This window comes from Lynx rufus, unplaced genomic scaffold, assembly GCF_022079265.1.
Source record: "Lynx rufus isolate CCGP_SWC_20201006 ecotype Redwood Valley unplaced genomic scaffold, mLynRuf1.p SCAF_14, whole genome shotgun sequence".
NCBI classification, from domain to species: Eukaryota; Metazoa; Chordata; class Mammalia; order Carnivora; family Felidae; genus Lynx; species Lynx rufus.
Window position 1 is genome coordinate 33,280,289 of NW_025814828.1, and position 27,430 is coordinate 33,307,718.

Genomic DNA, 27,430 nt, shown 5'->3' on the forward strand with positions numbered 1-27,430 from the left:
TTCTTGGGGCTAGAAATCTCAAGATGACTCTCAGCTGCTTTTCTCCAGCCATCATGTCTGACTTGTCACCAGTCTTGCTGATTGTCATTCTCATTGGCCCAAGAATCTATACCTTTCTTTTCACCCTTTTCACCTTATATCTTTCTTATCATCACTGATATGCATCTTTGTCATTTCCTATTCTATCTATTGCAATAACTTCCTCATCGGCCTGCCTCTGGTTTCTCCTTTGTGCAGATAATTCTCCAGAGATTATATGAGGCAACCTGAACTTTAGAAAAACTAAGAGTTCATTCTAACTCCTTACCATGACATTCCAAGATTTTCATTGTATGACCCACTCCTACCTTTCAACCTTTTTTCCAGTACAGTCCTCTGTAGAAGTGTTCAGACACATCTATAATCCATATTCAGAGAATGGTAAATACCCTTTGTAACTGGAGTGAAGGGTTTGTGTTATCATTGTAGGTGGGGCTTTAAAAAAATGGGTTTGATTGTTCAAAGATTCTTCTTTTCCACCTTCAGCAGTTGGTTGTAAAATTCAGGCAGACCCTTCTGCCTCCTACATTTTTATTTTATTTCTTCATTTCTGTTAGTCTTGCCATTGCCCCAGCATGAGTCTTGTCATCTTTCCCGGACTATTGCCATGGCCAACCTGTCTTGTTCCGTTTGCTCTTTACTCTAAGCCAATCATCAGAGTATATCAAGGTATCATTCTAAAACAGTCTAATTGTGGCCCTTTTGTAATTCAAAACCTTCACTCATTCCCCGTTGTTTCCCATGAAGATTATTTGCCCTCTAATGCGGTGGTTAAGAACTTGAGCCCTAGACCAGACTGCTTGGAATGGGATCCTGAGTCTTTTACTTATTAGCTATGTGATATGAAACATGTCATTTTATTGCTCTAAGTGTCAATTTACTCATCTACAAAATGAGGATGATAATATTTACACAGAGTTATGTGAATAAAAATATATGAAGTATGAAGATCAATTAGAAAGTACCTGGTATATAGTATACGTTCAACTAATAGTTGCCATTATAATCACCATAAAATACTCTAGAAATTGAGATAGATTCTATAAAGGATTGGCTATTTTTTACTCAATTAGGGATTTTTGAGAGTTAATTATTTGGCCAGATAACTGAATTTCAATGCTCTCTCTTTTTCTCTTGAGTAGGCAGCTAAGGATTGTAACTGGTGAATGGTTTTTTGAAGAAAAGGCAAAGCGTTTCAAGCAAGTCAATCTTCTGGGCACTGATATAGTCCGACAGTCCATCTTAAGAAGAAGCCCAGGTAACTAAAGCAATTATTTGGTTTCAAAACTGCCTTAATTTTTACTTTTATGAGCTAAATAATTCCCCTGTATATGTTGCAAATAAACATAGTTGAATTTCCTGAATCCCTAGGTCATTTCAAAACTCAGCATGAAATCTCAATCTGTAATTCACACAAGGGAAGAGGACATCAACAGAACATAAAATCCACAGTGATTTTCCATATAGCTGACATGCTGAGATATTCAAAGGAAGTATTTATTTTCATCACACATAGTTCTTTTCCTGAATGCACTTCCAATATTTTACTAAACATTTAAGACAGTAACATAAAACAGATGAATTAAATGATTCACATTATGAAAGCACTCCTTGATTTTTCAACGTGATATATTTACATAAAATTGCTTTTAAATGTTCCTTTTATGAATCTAATGGTTCTCAACCAAGGAGTGATATCCTGTACCAGGCCCTCCTCCCTCAAGCCAGGGGAGCATTTAGAAATACAATGGGGGCATTACTGGTTGTGGCAGTGACAGAGGTGGGATTAATAGCATGTAGTGGGTGGTTAATAGCATTTAGCCAGAGATGCTAAATGGCCTGAAATGCTCAGGACCCTTTCACTCAATGAAGCATTATACTGTCACCAAATGTAAATGACACTCCACCTTGAGAATGCTATTCTGTGCACTCAAACTACAATTTAACTGGTTAAATATTGAGTGAAACTTGTGTGTAGGAGCATATTTCTCATGTGTGGCCTAGTAAAGGTGGAGCAGGCATCTTCTGGCTTGGCCCTAGGGTGTCTCATGTTTCATATACAGAGACAAATCCCCTCATTTTTAAGTCTGGCAGGTAAAGCTGGGAGGCTTGGAACTGATTCCAGCGTCACTTCTGGATGTGGCACTAGCAAGGAAGGGCTTCTCCAGATGGGTAAGATCAGGTCTGATGCCACCGGAGGACAGAATGGAGTAGAGTTAGAATTAAGCCGCTAGCTCTGGCTGTTTTCCCCACTTATATCTCAGCACCTTTCAGAGTGTAGACTCTCTCTAAAGTCATGAGGTATACACAGGAAATCTGATTCATGTGCTCAGAAATCAGGGTATTGTTTCTACAGTCCCGTCTCTAGGGATTTGGAGTTCTCATGAACCCAGGCTCCTCTGCCCTAAAAATATCTGTAGAGGGATGATGTATCATTCCTCCATTGTGGACATCCCTAGAAAGCTTATCTCAGCAAACCTCCCACAGATGAGTCCTCAACTTAGTCTTCATTTAACTCTGGAACACTCAGCAGATTAGAAATAACTGTGTGACTAGGAAACAGGATGGGAATGTCATTGCCAATTATTGTGGACTTCTTTGTCCTTTGCTAACGTAGGAAAGTGAATGAAGAATAGAAAATTGCTCTCGTTTCTGGCCATTTTGTATGTAAATTTATCTTCTGATTGTTTTTAATGAGGAACTGAAGAAATACAAAGTCAAGAGCAACCCCACCAGGATGCAGAAAAGGCAGACACTTCACCTTCTGCCAGGCAAAAGGCCAGTCATGATGGACCCAGGAAAAAGGGGTAAGACACACTTTTTCCAAGGGCATATTTGAATTCATTCCAGAAACTTCTGAAATAAAGACCCCTTAGTTTTTCTTTTTTTTCCTTTTCTTTTTTTTTAAATATATGAAATTTATTGTCAAATTGGTTTCCATACAACACCCAGTGCTCATCCCAACAGGTGCCCTCCTCAATACCCACCACCCACCCTCCCCTGCCTCCCACCCCCCCATCAACCCTCAGTTTGCTCTCAGTTTTTAAGAGTCTCTTATGCTTTGGCTCTCTCCCACTCTAACCTCTTTTTTTTTTCCTTCCCCTCCCCCATGGGTTCCTGTTGAGTTTCTCAGGATCCACATAAGAGTGAACACATATGGTATCTGTCTTTCTCTGTATGGCTTATTTCACTTAGCATCACACTCTCCAGTTCCATCCACGTTGCTACAAAGGGCCATATTTCATTCTTTCTCATTGCCACATAGTACTCCATTGTGTATATAAACCACAATTTCTTTATCCATTCATCAGTTGATGGACATTTAGGCTCTTTCCATAATTTGGCTATTGTTGAGAGTGCTGCTATCAACATTGGGGTACAAGTGCCCCTATGCATCAGTACTCCTGTATCCCTTGGGTAAATTCCGAGCAGTGCTACTGCTGAGACCCCTTAGTTTTTCAAGTTCGATGTCACTTCATTGACCCAGAGAAGGTCAACATACCTGACCAAGGCAATATTATCCTATCATTCCCCCTAGAACATGAAGTTTTACATACTTTCAGTCTTAAATAAATAAAGGTCACCTTGGACCTGAACATATAAATAAAACTTTTTATTTCATTTGATATATCTGGTCTTGCACTAAATGGTTCTCATTACTTCTAGGTAGAAGGTTTCATGTCAGGGCCAGCCTTGTCTATAAAGAAGTGACAACTGCCTTTGTTGTAGAATGCCAACACTCTCCTCCAACCTGAGTGCTGATACATGAAATATCCAAATCAAAGATTTATTAATTGGGCTTAAAACGTAATGTCCCCTCTTTCAAATGGGGGCTTCCTTAAGGAAGAAGTCACATTTGGCTACCTCAGTAACTTGATTCAGAAAATCTATGTCTCAAGTACTAAGAATAAGAATGGGAGGCACATAGGGAAGCAAGAGTCAAGGAGGCCCTAGGAAACTGGAGGCAACACGGCTTCTTCAGGGGAGAAAAGAGGCCCCTAAAATGCAGGCTAAAAGGACCAAAAGGCAAACTTCTGCTTCCCGGTTCTGCATTTGTTAGTCTTTATTTCTCAGGCAACTGTTGATCTGTTTTGTGGCTTAGTGAGGGTTCTAATGTCCACCAGGTCACTTTATGGTTCTTTCTAAGTAGCATTGCTTTGTTCTCTCAGCCAAAAGCAGTGTGCGAGACTGCCAGTATCTGAGCCTTGATCTGGCTCTAGAGAACGTCTGTTTTTGTTTTGGTTTGGTTTTTTAGAATCTTGAACTGTGAGTAGGAGTGAAAGCTAAATGTCATGTAACATAAGCACCCATGACTAACCATGTCTTCATCAATTAGCAGAGATGAATGTGAAAGATAGCCTAGAGTCACCATACATCCTACGTATTGGTCCTTTCTGTTGTACTGAATCCATTGGCCACCCATCAGAGCTCCCACAGTGCCATGTGCCTGAGTATCACTCTTACATTGCAGTCTGACACCACCTTCTCCCAAACACACACACACACTTAATTGTGAGCTCCCTTAGTGCTGGACCTGTGGCTTTTTTTTTTTTTTTTTGCTTTTGTGCTTGATTGAACATGTAACTCAGAGCCCACAAGTGCTTGTAGGAGCTGTCGTTTGCAGACCCCAGCCCGGGCTTCACTCAGTACGTTACAGAATGATGTACTTGGAGCTGGGAGACAATAAGTAACTTACCAGCACAATGAATTGGGTGCGCTCTGAATTAAAAACAGCCATAGCACTGGCCTAAGCCCTGCTGGAACTCAAAACTGAGATCTGATGGTTCTGTTTTCAGGGAATTTAACAGTTAGTTGGGTAGAAAAGGTACATACCCGAAAAGTTAATATGTATAGAAGAATTTTAGGAAAATGTAAGATGACAATATGAGCTGCCTGAAAGCCTTTCTAAAATAAGACAAGGTGTTAATTAACTATAAGAGATATCATAAGGGTAAGTAATTAAGTAAATATTAAATAAGGGGCTTAGATAATAAAGAAGTGAATATTAAACAAGGGGCTTAGATAATGTTGGGAGGTCACAGAGGACAATGGGAAAGACATAAAATTGTAAGTGTGACCAGATGAGGACCTTGAAAGACAAGAGTTCAGGATAGAAAAAGGTGGGGAAGAGTGATTCCACATGGAAGAAACACCTTAAGTAGAAGTATGGATGTGGGGACATGAACAAGGTGGTTCTCAGAGCAGCATAGATTGACATTATATTGAGCACTATTCTCACCAAAAAAAAATGTAATTTTCCAGTTAGATTGAAGCTTCCGACACTTTGACAAGACCCTCTTTATATATCTTTGAAACAGAGACATCTTGGCAGATTCTATTAAGATTGTCCCAATACCTTTGGAATACATTTTCTCCCTTGAAAACTGGAATATAAAGTAAATGAACCGATTTTTCCAAATGCTGTCACAAAAAGAATATAACTTTGGTTGTTTATTAAAGTATATTTGGAAACCCCCATGTTTTGGGCCTTCACTGGCCTGGATCATGACTCAAATCTCAGTTCCTGAAAAGCTATTTTTGTTCAAGTTCTAAATAATTTAGTCAAATGGGAATACAGTCAGATTTCATCCCACATGAGACACCCCAATGTTCAAACTTCATTCCCGCAGGGAGAAATGTCCTGAAAGATATAAAGATGGTTTCCACCACAGGGGTTTAGTCCTTCATTCCACAAGAATTGATTGGGTTCTAGTATGTGCCAGGCATCACTTTAGGCTCAGGGGACCTGACAGGAAACCAGCAGGGCAGGGTTGCTTTTCTCATGGAGCTGTAGTCTAATAAATGACCACCTCAGTTTGTCCCAGAGGATCCATCATTCTAGCACCCCTCTCTGAGCAAGATGAGTTCAAGCTCCATAGTCTTTTTTTTTTTTAAGAGAGAGTGTCATGGTGTGAGTGGGGGAGGGGCGGAGAGAGAGAGAGAGACACAGAAACCGAAGCAGGCTCAAGGCTCTGAGCTATCAGCACAGAGCCTGATGCAGGGGCTTGAACCCACGAACCGCAAGATCATGACCTGCAAGCTCCCTAGTCTTAACATCCCTGCATACAGGCTCAACCCAGGCAATGTTTCCCTATTCCCAGGTAAGTTCCAAAGTTGATGGTCTTTTTCCTAGCAGGGACAGAGGCCTGGCTTACTGACAAGTGGTATGGCCTTGGGAGAATGTCATAACCTCCTCTACCACTACCCTTGATGGCATACTACCGAGGCACTGGGAATTTCCCAGAACCTCTCAGCCCCAAGGCCGCTTTATTGAAGAATTATTTACTGTTGAAAATATTAGAAATGGTATTCTTGAAATGATCTTTTAAAATGCTTTTTTCTCTGATGTTACTTCTAAGTACATATATATTTATATAATTTCAGATTTCTTCTTAGCAAGTTCAGATCAGCAACCAGGGGAGAAATCATAACTCCAAAAACTGAAAGTGGGCGGAGCTACAGCTTGGACTTAGACGGCCAAAACTTTCGGAGTTTAAAGTCCATCCTTGGTTCAGACAGGTAAAGCACATACAGATTGCACAATGGTATAGCCTGAGAATAAGGTTGACTTATTTCCATCCAAACAGTACTTCTAGGTACCTGTAAAGTATTTCTTCTTGGAGAACTTGTAACATAACATGAAAAGCCAGGAGGGTATTTTTCAGTTGAAATGGGAAGCACTTAGCCTTCTAGAATTACAGCTATCAGAATCATCGGTGTGATGTGTAGGGATGGGACTTGATGTTTGGGGATATACAGGGAAAATACATTCTTTTCAGTGATTTCTTGATCTTTCTCTGTTGAAGCTTCTGAAAAGAAACATGTGAGCATTAGATATAGTCCTTGCAGCTTTTTAGAAGTTATTAATAATTTCATCACTTGAACTGCTCCAGAGAATTTCCATAAATTCCACCTCTTTCTAATTCCACCTCATCCAACTTGTTATCAGTGGGGCCAAGTGAGAATCCCCTATGCCCAGGGTTATCACCTTGTCAAGAAAAGCAAAAAGAAAGGATAGCCAAGAGCATAGTCATTTCACATCAGGCTTGATTTTCTTTATCCTGTTGGGGTATAAGTCAAGGCTTATTTTCATGATTAGTGTACTATCAAAGTCAGTGATGAGAAAAAAAGATGTACCCTCATGTTTCACTGGTTTGTCCAAATGTTAATTCCCTTTCATTTTCCTGGAGTTGCAGTAATTTTACAAATCCAGCTAGTGAAGCCTCCTCAGGCTTTGTGAGCAGAATTGCATTCTCCCCTGTAATGTATTTTAGAATATGGAACAGCAAATTCCCCTAGAGAGGACCCTCTTATGACTTTGGTTTTTTCCCATGGTGGCTCTCTATACTGGTTTCTTTTTTCTATACAGCATTGCTGCAAAGTAGTGCATTTTATGTAAAACAACACACAAAAATGAGGAAGTATAAAATCATTTATCATCCACTCTCAAAAGATCACGATATTCAGTAGTTTTCAAATTTTCAAGAATGTAGATATATTTCCTTTATGATTAAAAAAAAATCAAACCATAGTTGCTTTTGTCCTTGAAATAGTCTCCTTGATTTACCTTGGGGCAGCCCCCTGCCATGTTCCACAGAATCTTTGTATAAAAACTTCATTTTTGTTTGCGGTTGTTGAACTTCTGACTCTCAGACAGTGGTCCCCATTATTTAGAGGTAAGAACCAACTAACTTAGTGTTGCTATTTTTGCCCAGCTTCTTGGGGACTCCACAGATGAGCCATTTTGGCATAGACTTCAGGCTAATATTTAAGAGGGGTGATGTATACACACACACACACACACACACACACACACACACACACACACACCCCACCTGGATGGACTGGAAGCTAGCTGCAGAGGAGGCCCAGAAATAGGCCAGGCTGCCGCCGCAGAGCACTGACAGCACGGTGGCCAGGGTCCCCCGACCCGGGCCTGCAGAAGCCGTCACATCTTCGGTGGCCACGGGTGCCTCTCCTGGCATCACCCTGACAATGTATTCAAGGCCCGAGAGCCACCTGGACCTCTTCAGGAGTCCAGAGGCGGCCCAGGCCCTTCCAGCTCCGGCCAGCAGATTGTCAGCCAAACGGCTGGCCATCCGCCGCGGGGCCGCTCTGGGGATGGCGTCAGCCACGCTGACGGCCTGGCTGGTCATCCACGTCCTGACCACCAGACACTAGCCGAGCGGCTCCGAGACGGAAAGGAGGCCAAGAGTGGCCGCGCCCACAGGCCTCTACACCTGTCCCCCTACAACAGCACCCTGGGGACCCAGTGTGGGTGGATGTACACTTTGGACCACACCTAAAAAACAAAACCTTCAGCCGGCACCTCGTGTGATGTGACAGTTCTGTTGAACTGGCTTTTTCTTCTCTGCTCTTTAGGAGGACGTCAGTGGACTGGAGAGGGACAATCCTAGGGTTGCTTCAAATCGGGAGATTTCAAATCAAAACACAATCAGAAAAACCAGTTACCCAATTAAAAATTACATATTTCCTAAAAAAAAATGTGTATATACACACACACACACACACACACAGGGAAAATACATATACATAAAATAAAAAATACACATACAGGGAAAATATATTCTCTCTCTCTCTCTCTCTATATATATATATGTATATATATACATATACATATGTATATATATACATATATATACATATACATATGTATATACATACATGTATATGTATATACATATATACACATATACATATGTATATATACATACATGTATATGTATATACATATATACACATATACATATGTATATATACGTATATATACATATACATATGTATATATACGTATATATACATATGTATATACATATATACATATGTATATATACACATATATACATATACATGTATGTATATACATATATATACATATATGTATATATGTACATGCATACATGTATATGTATATATACATATATACATGCATACATGTATATATACATATATACATGCATACATGTATATATACATGTATACATGCATACATGTATATATACATGTATACATGCATACATGTATATATACATGTATACATGCATACATGTATATATACATGTATACATGCATACATGTATATATACATGTATACATGCATACATGTATATATACATGTATACATGCATACATGTATATACATGTATGTATATATACATATATATATACATATATACATGTATGTATATATATACATATATATATATGTATATATATACATATATATACATGTATATATATATATGTCTGAAGAGGGAAGATGGAGTTCCTGTTAGAAACCAAAAAGTCTCCTGACCCAGCAAATAGATTATTCCATTTTAAATTAATTAGTGTTACAGTTATTCAACAAGAATACGGTTTTGCTGGTCTTCCAGAATCCATGTGCCTGGGTTTATTTCTTCTGTGTTATCTACTGCTGAGTATAAATAATCATAATATTGTAAAGCCATATGGACATGTTTCACCAAACACTGTTGTATTGACCTAGGGTTTTCTTGTTCTTGTTGTAAACTGAAAGGAGGCAGACTTTATCTTCTAAATCCTAAGTACCTGAAATGGTTTATAGAAGATCAGGATATGGTAGTCGGGGATGCTTTGGCTTAAGCATGCCAGGAACAGTGTTTTCCCAGTAAGAAAGAGAATAAAGCCATTGGGGAGATCAGTAGAGCAAAACGTTCGTTTCCTAGAATGTGCATTTATCATAACGACGACTCATTAATGGACTGCCACAGTGAGATGAGTTATATTATCCCAAAACTATTCCTTGGAAAGTTGGGGCGGGAAGTAGCCCATCTTTTCCTAACTCCCCCACCAAAAAATATTAGCTCCTTTTTGTTTGCTTGAAGCTGCAGTAATTCTGCAAAGCTAAGTAGTAAAACTGGCAGACTTCCATTCCTCCTTAGCTTTTGCAAGCAGAATTGCATTCTCCCTTGTAACTCATTTTAGAATATGGAACAGCAAATTTCCCTAAAGAGGCTGTAAGGGCCCAGCCAGTCTCTTTGGTCTGTTACCTGACCCAGCTCAGCAATGAATTCCCCCTTTCTCCTCCACAATGCATATGTCTTCATGGTCCGTTGCTCTTTTCCTGGAGCAGCTGGGCTTGGGAATTCTTGTTTAAAACTCCTATCATATCAGAATGGAAATGATGTTTTACCAGATGCCTGGTTAACTTTCTTTTCAGTAGTTTGAAAGCAGGGAAAAGTGTGAATGGGTAAGGCAAGGCCCAGCAGCCTCCCAGAGGCACACAGCACACGGCCCTTCACTTGCTGCTAGGGACTTGACAGATGAGGCAAAGGAGACTTCTGTTTTTCAAAAGAATATGCATGGAAGCTATGGTTAATAAATAGAATGCTCTTCAGGGCAGCGGGTCCTAAGCCCTTTTACGTTGTGATGAGTTTGGCAATGCGGTATGATTTGTGAGGGATCTGTGTGAAGTCACGCTCATCCAGAAACAAACCCTCAGACAAGGATTCATAAGTAAGTGATTTATTAATGAAGTGATTCCAGGAGAAACCAGTACAGGAGTAAGGGAAGCAGAATAAATGGGAAGAACCTAAGCAATGTGCTTTCTCAGACGAGGTCTGAATTTGAGAACTCAGCTTGATCCCTCAAGGGATTCTGGAGCTATAAGATGTGTCTCTTGAGTTTTTCCATTTTGAGGAGCTGGACCATCGCACTCCTTTACCAATTCGTCAATGACTCTGAATTCCCTTGGATAGGGTTTCCAGATTTAACAAACAAAGATACAAAGTATGCCCCATGCAATATCATTTTCATTCATATACTCTATAAATATTAGTATATTTTTGTACTAAAAATGATTCGTTGTTTACCTGAAATTCAAATGTAACTGAGAGTTCTGCATTTTGTTTGACACCTCTCCAACGGGGGTCTGGGAAGACCCACTCCAAAGCATGTCTAGGCCCCTTGCTCCGGTGCTAAAGGGCAGATCTCTGAAGGCCATGGGTGCAGGCCATTAGCAGGCAAGCTCTCAGAAGCTGGAGATGAGCGTGCAGAGCCAGCACAAGTGATATAAGGGGATCTGGGTAGGACATGAACAATGTCCCCTAAAACACATAAAGGAAAAACGGAACTTTGAACTTAACCTTCACTCAGTTCAGTACAAAATGGACAAAGGAAGATGCTGTGTTTCTCTGTGGCAGGTCTGTCGTCACATTGGAGAATATGGCCATCGTATCAGATTCACCAGTGTTTCATGTGCTTAGACCATGACCCTATCGGTGGGGGTAATATGAAGTCTGGAGTTGCCAAATACATCTTCAGCTAGAAACTTCTGTTTATACCACACAGTCATCCCTTTCTACTTATCCTTTGCCCATCATACACACCTACCCTGATTTGGGTCTCCTCAGAGCAAACCCCGAAATAAGGATTCAAGAGCAAGTAATTTATTTAGGAGGTGATTTTGGAAACCCAAAAGGAGTGGGGAAATGAGCCAGAGAAAGGAAAGAAGCCGTTTACTACTATGGGGATCCAGTGCTCACTCTCAGTGGACACCTGTAGGAAACAGTGTACAACACACTTTAGAATTATCTAGTCAAGAGATTGGGAATCTGGGGTATTTATACACCGGCTCCCTGTTCATCACTGGCTGAGGACTAATTCTGGGGCACTGACTCTTTGGCACTTCTGACTTGTTCTGTGCACAGGTGCTCCATGCTCTTGTGATCCAAAAAATGTCCTCGGGCATAGAGTTATGGGTGTTCACAGTAAATAGGATTCTGTGGGTAGAGGTGAGTGCCAAGGGAACTGGGCGGGGGCACTGGGATCTGCTACGGCATCCTTCCCAGACTGCTCTTGGGCCTCTTCCAAAGGTGCAGTTTGTCAGACCACTGGTTGCTCAGCTCCAGATTTATGCTAACTTTATATAGGTGTGACTTTCCTTTATGTAATGACAGTAATTTGAGGAGTTATGGAGACTTGGTCGTTCAGCCAGACTCTTGATATTATACTTTGGTTGGATTACAACTGGGTTCTTGACTTGCCTCGTTCTTGTGGTCAAATGATTGTGAGCCCAAGGACAGCTCCTTTACTCTCTCATCTGTTTCTGGAGCCGTTTCTCAAAGATTCACTGCCTTGACATGTCCTATTTCTATGAACTAAATTTAACACATTTCCCCCTTCCGGTATAATAATTTTTTTCACTCAGGCGTATTTTGTGGTGTGTCCTTTCTCAGGGTATCTAAGATACACCAATGTCTTCTCCATCTGCAAATCATTAAGGTGTAGAGGTATATGACTGGCTCACCTATGAATTTTATTTATACAAATAATTTCAACACACAGTTCTGTCAACATTATTGTCCTAGTGCCGTATTCCAAATGGTAGTTAACTGTGGAAGGTTTTAGACAGTGATATTATTCCACCCCTTCATGAACATCCAATTTGTCAAGGAAGATTGATATAACCACATAATTTCGAGACAATATTGTATCATGTTAAAAAGATGTTCTGTGTGCTATGGGAAAACCAGAGAGAGGCATTTATCCTTTGAGAGGATTCAGAGAAGCTTCATGGAGATGACCTCTAAGCAATTTTAAGGGATGAAGAGGACCCTGCCCGGTGAAGAAAGATAAGAATGAAACAGAGGAAATAGAAAGTATAAAGGAAAAGAGGCATAAAGCGATGTTGCATGTACTGGAAAATGAACTGTTGGGGGATTTTAGACTGTAAAAATTGAAGTGTTGTATGAAAGAGATGAAATTAAGAGCTAAGTTGGACCGAGATACAGATGGCTTCAGATACATTGATGACCTGTTTTTATAAGCAACATAGCATCCCAGATGGAACAAGAGTTTGGCAAATTTGAGCTATTAAGTACAGAGCATGTGCCTTTTCCCTTTAGTTCCTGAAAGTTAAGTTCTGCTAAACACTTGTTTTCCTTGGTGTCTACACATGGAGGCAATCGGCTTTCTTGCCCCTGACTTCCAATTCACCCAAGGTTTTTCATGGCTGGTGGCCTCTCTCTTCCAAATGGCTTTCATCCATTATTTAGAAAGAAGACAGGGGATCAGGATTCTATTGTGATGGTAAAAGACAAAAGTATTTTCAGACTGGGAGTTTTACCTGTTCTTTTCCTTCATACCCACTCAGAATCCTTCCCTCATGGTGACTGTCTCCTCCACTTTAAGGAGAGTCTTCTTAAAACAGGTCCTTTATGCCCATCACGCACTTGCTGGGATGAGCACTGGGTGTTGTATGTAAGCGATGAATCACAGAAATCTACCCCAAAAACCAAGAGCACACTTTACACACTGTATGTGAGCCATTTTGGCGATAAATTATATTTAAAAAAAATTAAATAAAGCAGGTCCTTTAAGAAAACCCTAAACAGTTTCAAACCCACCAAACAAATCACCCCTTGTTTTAGTAAATCAAATATAAAGGTTCTTGGGGGCACCTGGGTGGCTCAGTTGGTTAAGCGTCCGACTTCGGCTCAGGTCATGATCTCACCCTTTGTGAGTTTGAGCCTCATGTCGGGCTCTGTGCTGACAACTCAGAGCCTGGATTCTGTATCTCCCTCTCTCTGCCCCTCCCCTGCTCACACTCTGTCTCTCTGTCTCTGTCTGTCTGTCTCTCTCAAAAAAAAATGGTAAAGAAAAATAAAAAAAATAAAGGTTCTTTATATAATTAACACTATGATTCATTGAACAAAATTTCACTGAGTACGCACCACATTGTATCCTTTCTCCAAGAAGGAGACAGAAGGAAAATGTGTGTAATTAAATCACAGAAACCCAGTGACTTCAGAGGAAACTGCAGCTAGAGAAGCTTCCTGATGAACTTGTACTTTTTCCTCATTTCTCTGCTTCCTTAATTCTGCATTCCAAAGCTCCTATGATGGTTCACCTATGCCTAAGAATAAAACACATACATCTGTACACATGTATCCACACATGCACACAGTACCTGAAATTCATCCTTTTAGGATGTGTCAACCTCTCCAAAGAGTTTTATTTTTATTTATTTATTATTATTATTATTTTGTTTTTACTTTAGAAAGAGCACATGATTGGGGGGGGTGCGGGGGGGAAGAGAGAGAGAGAGAGAATGAAAATGAGAATGAATCTTAAGCCGGCTCCTTGCTCAGCCTGGAGCCTGATGCGGAGCTCAATCCCCCAACTGTGGTTGGGATCATGACCTGAGCTGAAATCAAAAGTTGGACACTCGACCGCCTGAGCCACCCGGGTGCTCCAAGGATTTGACTGTTAAATGGAGATACCTGTATCTGTATGTTGGGTGCCTGTGTGGATGGGCAGTACTCACAGGGGTCAGCACAGCTTCTGTAGATATACAGATAGTTGATAGTTTGAGCTTTTTGGGCCACACGGTCTCTGTCTCAGCCACTCAACTCTGCTCTTGGAGCTGCTGTAGACAATAGATAAATGAATGGGCATGCCAGCATTACAACAAAACTTTATTTATAGGCACTGACATTTGAACTCCATGTAATTTTCGCATGTCACAAAATATTTTTTTTCAATTACTTAAAAAATGTAAAAACCACTCTTGGCTCACAGGCTACAAAAACAGACAATGGGCTCAATTCTGTCCGTGGGCCATAGTTTGCTGATTCCTGGTACAACACGTTCACTCACTAACAAAGAAAGTGTCCTTCCATTTATCCACAGGCTAAGTCTTGAGGACAGATCACTTGTATTGATGTGATTACTGAGGTTAAGAAAATAGTGGTATGAGGGGGGCAAATTGCAGATGGAGAGATGTCTGAGATGAATAAATTCAAACTAATCAAGAGTTTAGCCCAGTGTTTCTCAGCCTTGGCTGTATATTGGAATCACTGGGGGGTGGTGTCATTAAAACATATCGATCCTATGGGCCTAGATCCCATGCTCAGAGTCTGATGTGATTAGTCTTGGATGTAGTCTAAGCTTGGAGATTTTTAAAAGCTCCCCCACTGTTTCTGATGTGCAGCCACGGATGAAGACCACCCATCTCGCATAAGACTGTTAGGAAAGGCAAAGCATTTTGGGATCACCAGAGACTGGAAAGTTGATCTACGTTCAGCTTTTTTCTCTTTTCTTTCTCATGTTTAACAACTTTCCCATTTAATGGGATCACTTCACTTTCTGTTACTTCCCTTGCTTTTCTTACATATCCATTTCAGATCTGATATAACAAAAAAAAATTAGGAAAGTGCATAAACCACAGAAAGAATACGCAGTCTCTGTGTCATGCTATGCACTAGCCTCATTGTCACAGTGAGTGTTAGTATCTCTGATATTAATGCTGCCTTTTGGTTGAGCTTTCTTAGGGGAGTATTCATTTAACCATGCGGGCACAGACTCAACATTGTCAGGCCACTCTGGGAAGGTTGCATCCTGGGAAATGCTTTCCGGACTACAACTCCTGGGAGATGGTTATATGATCCACAAAGGCAACTCATTAAATTATAGTCTCTGTCCCTTGTCCTTAGATCCTTTATCTAAAAATAAATCTAGAAAGCCATTATCAAGATTTGGGGCCATTGTGAAATTAGAGATAACAAAATGGAAGGCTTTTAAAGTATATTTCATAAGCTAAAGTAAACGAGATGGTTTCCTACTCTAGGCAATGTGTCTTTCAGGTAACCTGGGATGTCTGAGCTCCCCAGGCAGTGTCCTATCTCCACACTCTGGGCCCTTCTAGAACAGGAAAAATCTCTCTCTTTCTTGTCAGTTTCCCTTTAAGCAAATTTTAGCTAGAAGTTTTGTTGACACTGATTTCTAACACTTCCAATTTAAGTATCAGTGACCTGATATCTGAATCAAAAAAAGCTCTTTCATTTTTTAAGAATAGTTGACACAGCATCACATTCGTTTTAGGTGTACAACAGGGATTCAACCACTCTGTATGTTATGCTGTGATCACTGGAGATATAGCTACCGTCTGTCACCACGCAACACTATTACAATACCATTGACTATATTCTCTGTGCTGTACCTTTTATTCCTGTGACTCGCTCATTCTATAACTGAAAGCTTTTATGTCCCACTCTCCTTCTCTCGTTTTGCCTGTCCTCCCACTCCCTCCCCTCTGGCAACCACCAGTTTGTTTTCTGTATGGATACGTCTGATTCTACATTTTGCTTCTTCATTTCTTCGTTTGTTTTTTGGATTCCACATATGAATACAACCATATGATATATTTTTCTGTGACTTATTTCACTTAGCATTATACCCTTGCCCTATAGGTCCATCCATGTTGTCACAGATGATAAGATCTCATTCTTTTTAATGGTTGAGTAATATCCCATTATCTATATACCACGTCTTCTTTATCCATTCATCTATCAGTAGTCACTTGGGTTGCGCCAATATCTTGTCCATTGTAAATAATGCTGCAATACACTTAAGGGTTCATATATTTTTTTTGAATTAATGTTTTTGTTTTCTTTGGATAAATACCCAGGAGTGGAATTACTGGACCATATAGTATTTCCACTTTTAATTTGTTAAGGAGCCTGTACATTGTTTTCCATAGTGGCTGCACCAATTTACATTTCCACCAATAGTGCACAAGGGTTCCCTTTTCTCCACATCCTCACCCAACTCTTGTTATTTCTTGTCTGTTTTTTTTTTTTTTTTGAGAGAGAGAGAGAAAGAGTGTGCACACAGAGGAGGGGCAGAGGGAGAGGGAGAGAGAGAATCTTAAGCAGGCTCCATGCCCAATGTGGAGCTGGATGTGGAGCCTGATGGAGGCGCAATCTCATGGCAGATTGTGACCTGAGCCAAAATTAAGAGTTGGATGCTTACCCAACTGGGCCGCCCAGGTGCCCCTTTCTTGTCTTTTTGAATCTAGCCATTCTGAAAGTTGTGAGGTTAGGTCTCGTTGTGGTTTTAATTTGCATGTCCCTGATGATTAGTGATGGTGAGCATCTTTTCGTGTGTTTGCCATATGTATTCCTTCTTTGGGAAGATACCTATTCAGGTCCTCTGACCCAAAAAATAGCTGTTTCTTAATTGAACTTTAAACTTCTTGAATTTAGACTTTTATCCTCTTCCTATTTAAGTGGCGATGATTTATGTATTTTATGTCATATTTTATATAACATCTAAGACAGTTGGCACCCAACTATTTATGATATTATGCCTCATCAGACTGAATCTTTTTTAGTCTAACCAACTGAAACAACTGACTGAGAGGAAAATATTTTTGAGAAGCTCACGGTAAATGTCAGGGACAAATGTGAAATTATATGTCATTTTTGAGGTAGTGCTTCTGGCAACAATTTCCAGTAGCTGACTTATAAGATTTTTTTTATTATTACAGGATAGCCTCTTGAATGTCATCACCACAATTAATCAACTTCTGCCGGAGCTTCTACATAAGTAGGACTTTTGGTTCTAGCGAAGCTCATCTGAGATGGGGACTTTTTCAAAACCACCTGGGTCAAGGAGAACTTTCAGGACAGGCACAAGCAGATATATCTACATGAGTCCCTTTGGATCCTAACTTCTTGGCTCATTTCTGCAAGATTAATGTCTAGCCCTTGTTTTTTAAAGGAGATTTTACCTAAAATAGCAGAAAAGTTTTGTGGTTCCACCACAGTGTTCCTGGGTAGGTCTCTAAGATCTTTCTAGGTAGGACTTCTGAGATGAGCAAAATCACTCAGATGGTTGACTGTCGTCAAGTGTAAAAGTGTAGCACCTGAGCTTGGAGGGCTCTGGAAAGTCTCCAAGGAACTTAGAATCTCAAATTATATAAATTTATTTAATCATAAAACTTTGTTCTCTTGTCAGAATCAAGACACAGTCCTAGACCCTTCCTGAGCAATCTATAATTCATTGAGGGTGCCATATCTAGAGGAAGAAGCCAGAGACTGTTTCTATGTGGTATCATAGGAATGCTACCCAGAGAACTTTTGGTTCTTTTCATCAGATTCCAAGAAACTAACCCCCAGCTCTCTCACCCTTGAATTGTTTTCTGCTTGATGGCTCCTTCTAGCAATGTACAGCCTGCCTGGTTCTATCAATTTGATCTTGGTGAGTGATGAGTAAGCAACAGGAGAAACTAGAATGAGCATAGGCTTTGGGTAGGCAGGCAATTTTCAGTTTTTATCCTGACTTTATTATGTATGAACTGTGCGATGGTGTGGTGGTGGGGGTGGTGTGTGTTGTGTGTGTACACACACCTATGCCTACGTACACGGAATAGTTGTCTAACCTCTTTAGGACTCAGTGTTCCCATCTTTAAAATAAGAATGTTTTCCTTACAGGGATGTTGGGACATGGAAACTGTCAAACACCTAGAAAATACTCAGTAAATGTAGCTTCTCTTTGCATAATTTTTGAGGGTGGTGGTAGCCAGGAATAAAAATCAGGGCATATTTGATTTGATTTTGGTGGCTTCTCTGGTGCAGAGCCTTGAAAAAGTTAGGAGCTGTGGTTGATAGCTGCGGTGGTCATTGCCGGTTCTTTCTTCTGCCAGATTTGTCTTCTAGCAATGTCACATGCACAGTGAGACATCCTTTTTTTTTTTTTTTTAAAGCACTCTTCCTCTATTCTTTTGCATATCTTTTCTGACTGGGTCAAACGTAAGTTCTAATCACTGTTAACTATCACGTCTAGGCTTTAACATGCTTATGATTATAGATGCACTTATAACTTACTAAATAGTAAATCAAATAGTGAAATTCACAAAGGCTTATGTTTTACCACTTAGCGTATTTTGTGTTCACCGAGGATAAAGAATAAAATAGAACAAACACTTCTCTTAAAATCTAATTTGTCAAAACTTATACTTATGAAGCTCCATGTAATCAGAAAATCATGATCACCTCAAAGGCAGGAACTATTATTTTATAATCATTATTGAATGGGATTGAATCAGTTTTAGCAAACAAAGTGAGTCAAGCCCATTTACCACCATTTACCAAATGTCATTATTTTTATGCCACATTTATTAAATGTGTACCATGAGTCAGACACTGAAACAACATAGGGAAATAAAACGTAATTCCCACTCTTTGATTAAGTATGTACTGAGTGCCTCCTTTGCACCAAGGCATTTATGAAGGTGGTAGAGATAATGTGGTAAATATGTCATGAACTCTGTCCCCAAGGAGCTCAGGTTGAAAGAGGCAACAAGGCCCATATATGTGGATCACTTAGAAGCCAAATAAGACATCCTGGAGTGAAGTGCTACATAGTTTGGCAAAGACTGTGAATCAGTAAGAACGGAGCAGAGCAGAGGTTCACAAGGCTTGTAGATGACAGGAAGTGCCTGATAGGGGAGGCTGGCCTTCATCTGGGCCATGAAGGATGGGGAAGATTTGCATAAGTGCAGAGTGGCAAATAGAGCATAGCAGGTGGAGAGAACATGAGAAAAAGCCTTAGAGGTAGAAGCTGGAGCGGGTGCCGTGAGTGTGGTGAGTTGAGAGGAGAGCGGAGAACCTGCGCAGGTGGGAGGATGCTGGTGAGCAGTAGGAAATAAGGCTGGAACGGTCGGGTGAAGCTCAGTTACAGAAACCCTGGAGTCAGACAAATGGGCTTGAGCCTAGTGAGTCTCTGAGGAAGATAGCGACCGATTCCAGTGTGGCTGCAGTGCGTTTCTGGGGGGTTCGCTTGTCATCATCATTTTCTTGGAAGCTTTTCCATGGCTGTGTCTTTGCTTGCTGGTCTGCATCCTAGTTAAAGTCAGAATATTCTTTCTCATTTAGGGGAAGCACTGGTTCATCAGACCTTTATGACCAGGAAGCTGGCCCGGCAACTCGGAAGAGCAGCCGGAGCAGTGGAGTGACCCCCGTCACGCAGAGGTCACCGGCTCCAAGCACACGCAGCGTGACCTCAGCCAGCAGTAGAGTAAGTCCACAAATGTGAAAGGACGCCCAGCTTCCGAGACTTGACCTCACCACCATTGCCTGGTTGGGTCGGAGTTCCAGGGATCTTGAAGCATGTTGTTTATGCTGTTTAATTGTAGATGCTTCGTTATCAGGACTGAACTTCCTGCACCCTTAGCTCTTGGTGGGAAGCCAGAAATGTGAAGGAAAGGGAAGGAGCAGGTTCAAAGGTGGTATTTGTATGATGGGGGGTTAAATGGCTATGTGGCTTATGTGGCTTAAACAAAATATAAATAATGTTTAGAAGTCTCCTAGTTTGATCTTCCATGTTATTTGCCAAGAATTCCTAAGTTGACTGCACTAAAACTTTCCCAGACTGATTTAAATCAGGAAAAGTAGAACCTTGAAATATTTGAATAGTTTTTCTTTATGCACACCTGTTAAAATTAGGGATCAACACACCATAAAGACTTAAATTGCATTATACATAAAATATAGAGAGAATATGGGTTGCCTGTGTGGCTCACTCCATTAAGCCTCTGACTTCCGCTCAGGTCATGATCTCAGGGTTCGTGAGTTCAAGCCCCACATCGCACCCTCTGCTGTTGGCACGGAGCCCGCTTCAGATCCTCTGTCCCCATCTCTCCCTGCTCCTCCCTCCCTTTCCCCCCCTCTCTCTCTCTCAAAAATAAACAAACGTGTGGGGGGGGGGACACACACACACACCTTCCATATATACATATATGGAAATGGTTCTTTTGAATCAATGAGCATCTAGATTTTTTGTTAAGCAGGAAGCTCCATACATAGAGCTGACATCTATGTTTAAGAAATCTTGGTCCTGGTCAAACAAACACTTGAAGTGAAAGAATTAACTATGCAGGAGTCTGGAGCAAGGTGTTTCTCCAGGTAGGGACAGCACTGATATTCAGCAGGTACACATACAGGGAAGGCTGTTCCAATTACTTATGGCTGGCCTCCCTCTTGGATGGTCAAGGCACTGTTCAACCAGTGCCTAAAATATTTTTAACGTCCCTAGAGAAATAGCCAGTGCTAAGACTCTGAAGTGGGAACGTGCCTGGTATGTTTAAGGAAGAACACGAAGGCCAGTTTGGCTGTTGTGAGTGAGCAAAGGGAGGAGGAGGAGGAAGTGAGCTCAGAGAGGTAATAGGGACTGACCACTGTATGCACTTTGACATTGACTTGGAGTAAGCTGGGGACAGCTGGAGGGTTTTGAGCAGAAGAGTGACACGATGTGGCTTCTTGTTTTGTTATTTTTTATTAGTTTTTTTAACTCCAGTATAGTTAATGCACAGGATTGTATTAGTTTCAGGTGTACAGCATCCTGATTCAACAATTCCATACATCACTTGGCGCTCATCGTGACGACTGTGCTCCTTAATTCAAAATATGTACAGAACTTACACAACCCAACACCCCAAAACATAATCCAATGAAAAATAGGCAGAAGATGTGGCTTCTTTTATACAGGATCTGGAGGCTGTGCTGAGAAGCAGCTGTAGGGGAACAAGTGGAAAAGCCAACAGACCAGTTAGGATGCCGTTGTCTTCCTGCAAGTGAGACACTGGGCTTTGGAACAAGGGGATAGAAATGGAGGTTGTGAATCCTGTGCACTGTTGGTGGGAATGCAAACTGGTGCAGCCACTGTAGAAAGCAGTATGGAGGTTCCTCAAAGAGTAAAAATTGAAGTACCCTACGGCCCAGCAATTGCACTACTGGGTGTTTACTCAATGAAAAGGAAAGCATTAATTCAAAAAGATACACGTACCCTTATGTCTATTGCAGCATTATTTACAATAGCCAAGATATGGAAGTAGCCCCAGTGCCCCATGATAGACGAGTGGATAAAGAAGTAGTAAATGTATACAATCGAATATTGCTCAGCCGTAAAAAAGAATGAGTTCTTGAGGCGCCTGGGTGGCTCAGTCGGTGAAGCGTCCGACTTCAGCTCAGGTCATGATCTCACGGTTTGTGGGTTCGAGCCCCACGTCAGGCTCTGTGCTGACAGCTTGGAGCCTGGAGCCTGTTTCGGATTCTGTCTCTGCTCCTCCCCCACTTGTGCTCTGTCTCTCAAAAATAAATAAATAGAAATTTTTTTTTTAAAAGAATGAGTTCATGCCATTTGTGACAATGTGGATGGACTTAGAGGGTATTATGCTAAGGGAAGTCAGACAGAGAAAGAAAAATACCACATAATTTCACCTATATGTGGATTCTAAAAATGAAAATGAATGAACACACAAAGACAAAACCAGAAACAGATTCATGTGTACAGAGAGCAGACTGGTGGTTGCCAGAGGAGAGGGGAATGAGGGGGTGGGTGAAATAGGTGAAGGGGATTAAGAGGTACAAACTTCCATTTATAAAATAAGTTAAGTCGTGGAGATGAAAAGTGGAGGATGGGGAATATAGCCAATAATATTGTAATAACATCCTATGGTGACAGATGGTGACTATGCTTATGGTAGTGAGCCCTGCATAATGCACAGAATTGTTGAATCACTATGCTATCTACCTGAAACTAACATCATATGGCAATGATACTTTAATAAAAATAGTTATTATCTAAATACTGAATATACAAACTAAATATTTATTTAAAATATCGACTCTTCCTGTGTTGCAACTTCAGAAAGATAAATCATAAACTTAAAAAAGAAAAGCAGAGACTGTAAACAGCCAGATTCTATAAATATTTTTAAGGAAAAGCCAAAAGGCCTCCAGACAGATTGAATAAAAATAGAAGATTTCTTTAAATACTTCTAGTCTGAATTGTACTTGCTGATAAGGTAAAAGGCAGATTTAAAATTTATAAATATTTATACTAAGCTCAGCAAGCAGTAGTGTTCCATACCCAGAAAAGTGCATTGATAGTTGGTGATTACCCTTACTTCGCTGGCAACCTAACAAGGAATGATATTCAAAATATTTAGTAACTGATATGGCAGAGGCACTGAGCTATCAGAACAGACTCTGGTGCAAGGCTGGGGCAGTATCCTGGGAGCCCTTCTGTGCCATGTGTTAACCTGGATTGTGGGTCACGGTCTTCTGTTAAATGGGGGTGTAGGAGGTAGGGGGGGTCACTGGGGAAAGAGAGTGTTGAGAATAGGGACAAACATGGGAGAAAACAGAATACTATGCTTGTGTATAACTCTGACGATGCAAAGCTAGCCAGATTCTTTTTTTTCTTCTTTTGAAAATTTTTTAATGTTTTGTTTATTTTTGAGAGAGAGAGACACACACACAGAGTGCAAGCTGGGGAGGGGCAGAGAGAGTGGGAGACACAGAGTCAGAAGCAGGCTCCAGGCTCTGAGCTGTCAGCACAGAGCCCGACGCAGGGCTCGAACTCAAGAACCGTGAGATCATGACCTGAGCCGAAGTCAGATGCTTAACCGACTGAGCCACCCAGGCGCCCCTCTATATATTCTTATATAGAGTTCATTTAAGATTGGAGCTGTACCTATATCATCTTTCTTGCTAATTATATATTGGAACACTCGCAGTTTTGTGAATGTAAAATTATTTGGAACAACTTTTGTCCTAATTAACAAATGGGTTTTATAGAGCGGTTATTGATAGTAAGTTTTAGAGTTATATGGACCCCTGATGAGGACCCCCCCACCGCTAATGTTAACTAGCCCCTCCTAAAGAGTAATACAACATAACTGTGGTTATACTGAAGTATATTAATATGATTTGAAAGTAAACTGCAGTCATCATAATGTTCTTTTTTCATTTTTACTTTGTGAGAAGGAACACGGTTTCGAAAATTCCATGGATTTGGCTGCCCTTGAAAGCACATCTGACGACCTCACAAAGAGTCGTCGCAGAAACACTTCTGGCACACCGTCCATAGCAGTGTCTGAGGTCTCCCTCTCCTCAGGTGGGTATTTAGAGCATGACTACTCTCTTTTGAATTTATTTATTTCTTTTGAGAGAGAGAGAGAGCACACGTGAACATAGGGGAGAAGCAGAGAGAGGAGCGAGAGAATCCCAAGCAGACTCCACACTGTCAGCGCTGAGCCTGACACAGGGCTCCATCTCACAAACCCTGACATCATGACCTGAGCCACAATCAAGAGTTGGAAGCATAACTGACGGAGCCACCCAGGCACCCTTGACTAAGTCATTTGGAATTGACCGTCTTGTGTGACATTAAATGGATATTTCATGCTTTAGAAAATAATCGTCTGTCCCTTGACCCGTGATGGTAGGTCCATTCCATAAGAACAGGTTAAATGTGGACCCAGGCGACACCTTGAGCCTCCTGCATTCATGCAAAATCCATTTATTAAGTGTATATGCTTGTCAGTCAAGTTTCAGAGCTATACCAAACATCAGTATAGGAGTGTAGGAAATATAAGTGGTTCATTTGGTAGAAAGATAACACTTTTCCAGAATTCGGGGAAATGATAGTTCAGTAGACATGATGGTCTAAAATGCCCTATATCTAGAAAGAATAATTATCCTGTGGTTTAAATAAAAAGTTACTTGTAAGCTGCATTAAAGTGAGTAATAACCCTTTTCATTCGGATGGTACATTCAAATACTGTATATCATTTCACTTCTCCATCACAACAACCCTGTGAAACAGGTATTATTTATGTTGCAATTTTATTACCTACGAATAAGAAAATTCTTTAGAGACATTTGCAGTAGTCCCTTATGTAGAATTACAATCATGACAGAATCCTCAACATGGAAAGGTTAACTGTTACCTAACGATGATATTTGCATAAAGCCTGAGGCTAGATTCTGTGTGCTGAGTTGAGGAGTCTTTCCTAGTCATGTAGCTCACAAAGGGTTTTCTAAATATATGTGGTTCTTGTTGCATTTTGTTCAGGACTGCAAAATTGTTTCTCCTGTTAATAGAAAAATTTTTAACTAGTCTACAGGCCAACCTCATAGATTATATTTCTACTCCTTCTAGTCAACAGCTCTTGTTTTTTGATCACATACTGTGTCAGGCACTGTGCTAAGCACTTCTGCAGTGTTTCATTTACCATTTCAAACTCAAGTACGAACTTGCTCTCTTTAATCTTTCTCATAGTGAACAACTATGTCTATCCCAGCAGGGCTTTGACATAGAACCACCACTCTGTGTAAATGAACTGTCTTTGTCTTAGTAAGTTGTCTACAGCATTACTGAGTGGTGCACTGTTCTTTAAATTATATTTTTAAGAGGTACCTGGGTGGCTCGGTTGATTAAGCATTTGACTCTTGATTTCGGCTCAGGTCATGATCTCATGGTCATGAGATTATGCCCCACGTCAAGCTCTGTGCTGAGTGCAGAGCCTGCTTAAGATTCTCTCTTTCTCTCTTCTGTCTCCCCCTCTCCCTGACTTGTGTTGTCTCTCTTTCTCTCAAAAAAAAAAAGATAAAATTAAATAAAAATTTTTTTAAAAATTTCAAACAATTACATATTTGAAAGCAAGATGTTCCTCTGATGAAAGACTGTTCTTGTGCCTGAAGAAATGGAACTTCCTCTCAGTTTTCCTATGGCCACTCCCTTTTTATGTGAAAGAAATTTGTTATATCCTTTAATAGCATTGTATGTCAAATGTAAAAACACAGTGAATTCTCTAAATATATAAATCAAGAATGATTAATGCTTTATTTTTTTCTAAGAGCTCATTATATTTTAAGGCCCTGTTCTGTGAGAGTTTTTTAGTCTATGAGAAAAACAGAAGTCTTAGCTTAAAAATTTGTATTTTACAATAGAACATTTAACTTCCTTTAACCAAACGTGAAATGAACGCATCGGTGTTGATAATGCCGTCAAAAAAAAATTGAAAATATTATTTAAAAAAAGTATGTTAGTGTAAGCAGCATGAAATTTCTCTGACTGTTGCTTTCTTAACACTCCATGCCCTGTCCCTAGAAAGAATGGAAATAATGATAAAACATTGGCAATGAAAAATGAGATTGTAGCACCTGGGTAGCTCAGTCGGTTAAGCATCTAACTTTGGCTCAGGTCATGATCTCATGGTTTGTGAGTTTGAGCCCCATATCCAGGTCTTTGCTGTCAGTGCAGAGTCTGCTTTAGGTCCTCTGTCTCCCACTCTCTCTGTCCCTCCCTGGCTCACATGGGCACCCTCTCTCTCTCTCCCTTCTCTCTCTCTTCTCTCTCTCTCTCTCTCTTCTCTCTCTCTTCTCTCTCTCTCTCTGTCTCTCTCTCTCTGTGTGTCTCTCTCTCTCTCTCAAAACTAAACAAACATTTAAAAAAATGAAATCTTCTAACAAAATTAGCTGATTGATATCTCTCCTGTTCTCTTCCTTCCTCCAGACCGGAGTCGATCTGAATTAGATTTGAGTGGGTCATTTCCAGAAGATTTAGAGAATACTGTAAACATAAGAAGCAAGTCTGTCCCTGGGGCTTTAGACAAAGACTTGGTAAGTTGGATGTGGAAGAAAGTCTAATGATCATGAGGAAAGGGCACGGTCTTGTTCCAAACCTTCCCACTTTTAGGTGAGAATAAAGTGAAGATATATGGGAATCTGTTTCTACTGGTCTTCACAACCAATATATAAAAACAACTAAAGCATGTTTTAGAAGGGCTCCTGGAGTGGCTCAGTTGGTTGAGTCAAACTCTTGATTTAAGGTCAGGTCATGATCTCATTGTTGTGAGGTCAAGTCCCACGTCTTCGAGCTCTATGTTGAATGTGGAGCCTGCTTGAGATTCTCTTTCCTTCTCCCCTTCCCCTGCTTGCTCATGTGCGTTCTCTCTCTCTCTCTCTCTCTCTCTCTCTCTCAATTAAAAAAAAAAGAAAAAGAATGATTTAGAAAAGTTAACTAGTAATCAGGTTAATGGGTGAAGATTATCCCTAAAAAAAATACCTCTTGGGGATTTCAACTCCTGGCTTAACATCACTTAATCTAAATCTGGAAAATGAAGGATGCCAACATTTTCTAAATTCTATATTACCAGATTTATCTGACTGTATATTTTATATGAACATTTGTACATCTCAAGTTACCCCTAATAAACTACCTTCATAACTGAGATTAAATTATGTAAAAATTAGTGCAAACGTGAACTTGTTTTTGAAATCAGAAGGTTGAGTTAAATTATTAAGTTTCCTTCTAGTTCTAATACCTTGATATTCTGATTTCTGTAATTGCTATAATGCAATTTGAATTCTTTGAAAGAAAGTTATAAAACAATGTTAAATGACAGTAGTATAATTTTCCAAAGCAAGCCAGGAAACTTGGGTTCTAAAGCTCACTGTTATTTACTAGAGTAAAAAAAAAAAAACCTGGAAAGTATTTTAAAATCTACCACAAAAGGGGGTGGGGCAATAAGATCAAATGGTTTCAAAGCTTACTTGTGTTCAACCTTTAAAGAACAGCTAATTCCAACATTATGAAACTATTCCTGATCCTAGAAAACTCCATAATTGAAATTAAAAATATACTAGAGGGAATCAATGGCAGATAAGAATATGAAGAACAACAAATAGATGATCTGGAAGACAGGGTAGTGGGAGGCAAGCAAGCTGAACAGCAACGAGGAAAAAGAATAATACAAATTAGAATAGCTTATGGGAAT

General features: G+C 40.3%; 1 protein-coding gene across 2 annotated transcripts in view; it reads left to right on the forward strand.

The window, feature by feature from the left end:
• SYTL5 (synaptotagmin like 5) overlaps positions 1-27,430 on the forward strand; it is a 109,663-nt gene that overhangs the window by 51,673 nt on the left and 30,560 nt on the right. For both annotated transcript variants that reach the window (XM_047076391.1, XM_047076392.1), the window contains exons 3-8: positions 1,182-1,297; positions 2,738-2,846; positions 6,424-6,558; positions 19,740-19,881; positions 23,634-23,763; positions 26,167-26,273. In XM_047076391.1, coding sequence (XP_046932347.1) covers positions 1,182-1,297; positions 2,738-2,846; positions 6,424-6,558; positions 19,740-19,881; positions 23,634-23,763; positions 26,167-26,273 — 739 coding nt within the window. The remainder of the gene's footprint in view (positions 1-1,181; positions 1,298-2,737; positions 2,847-6,423; positions 6,559-19,739; positions 19,882-23,633; positions 23,764-26,166; positions 26,274-27,430) is intronic.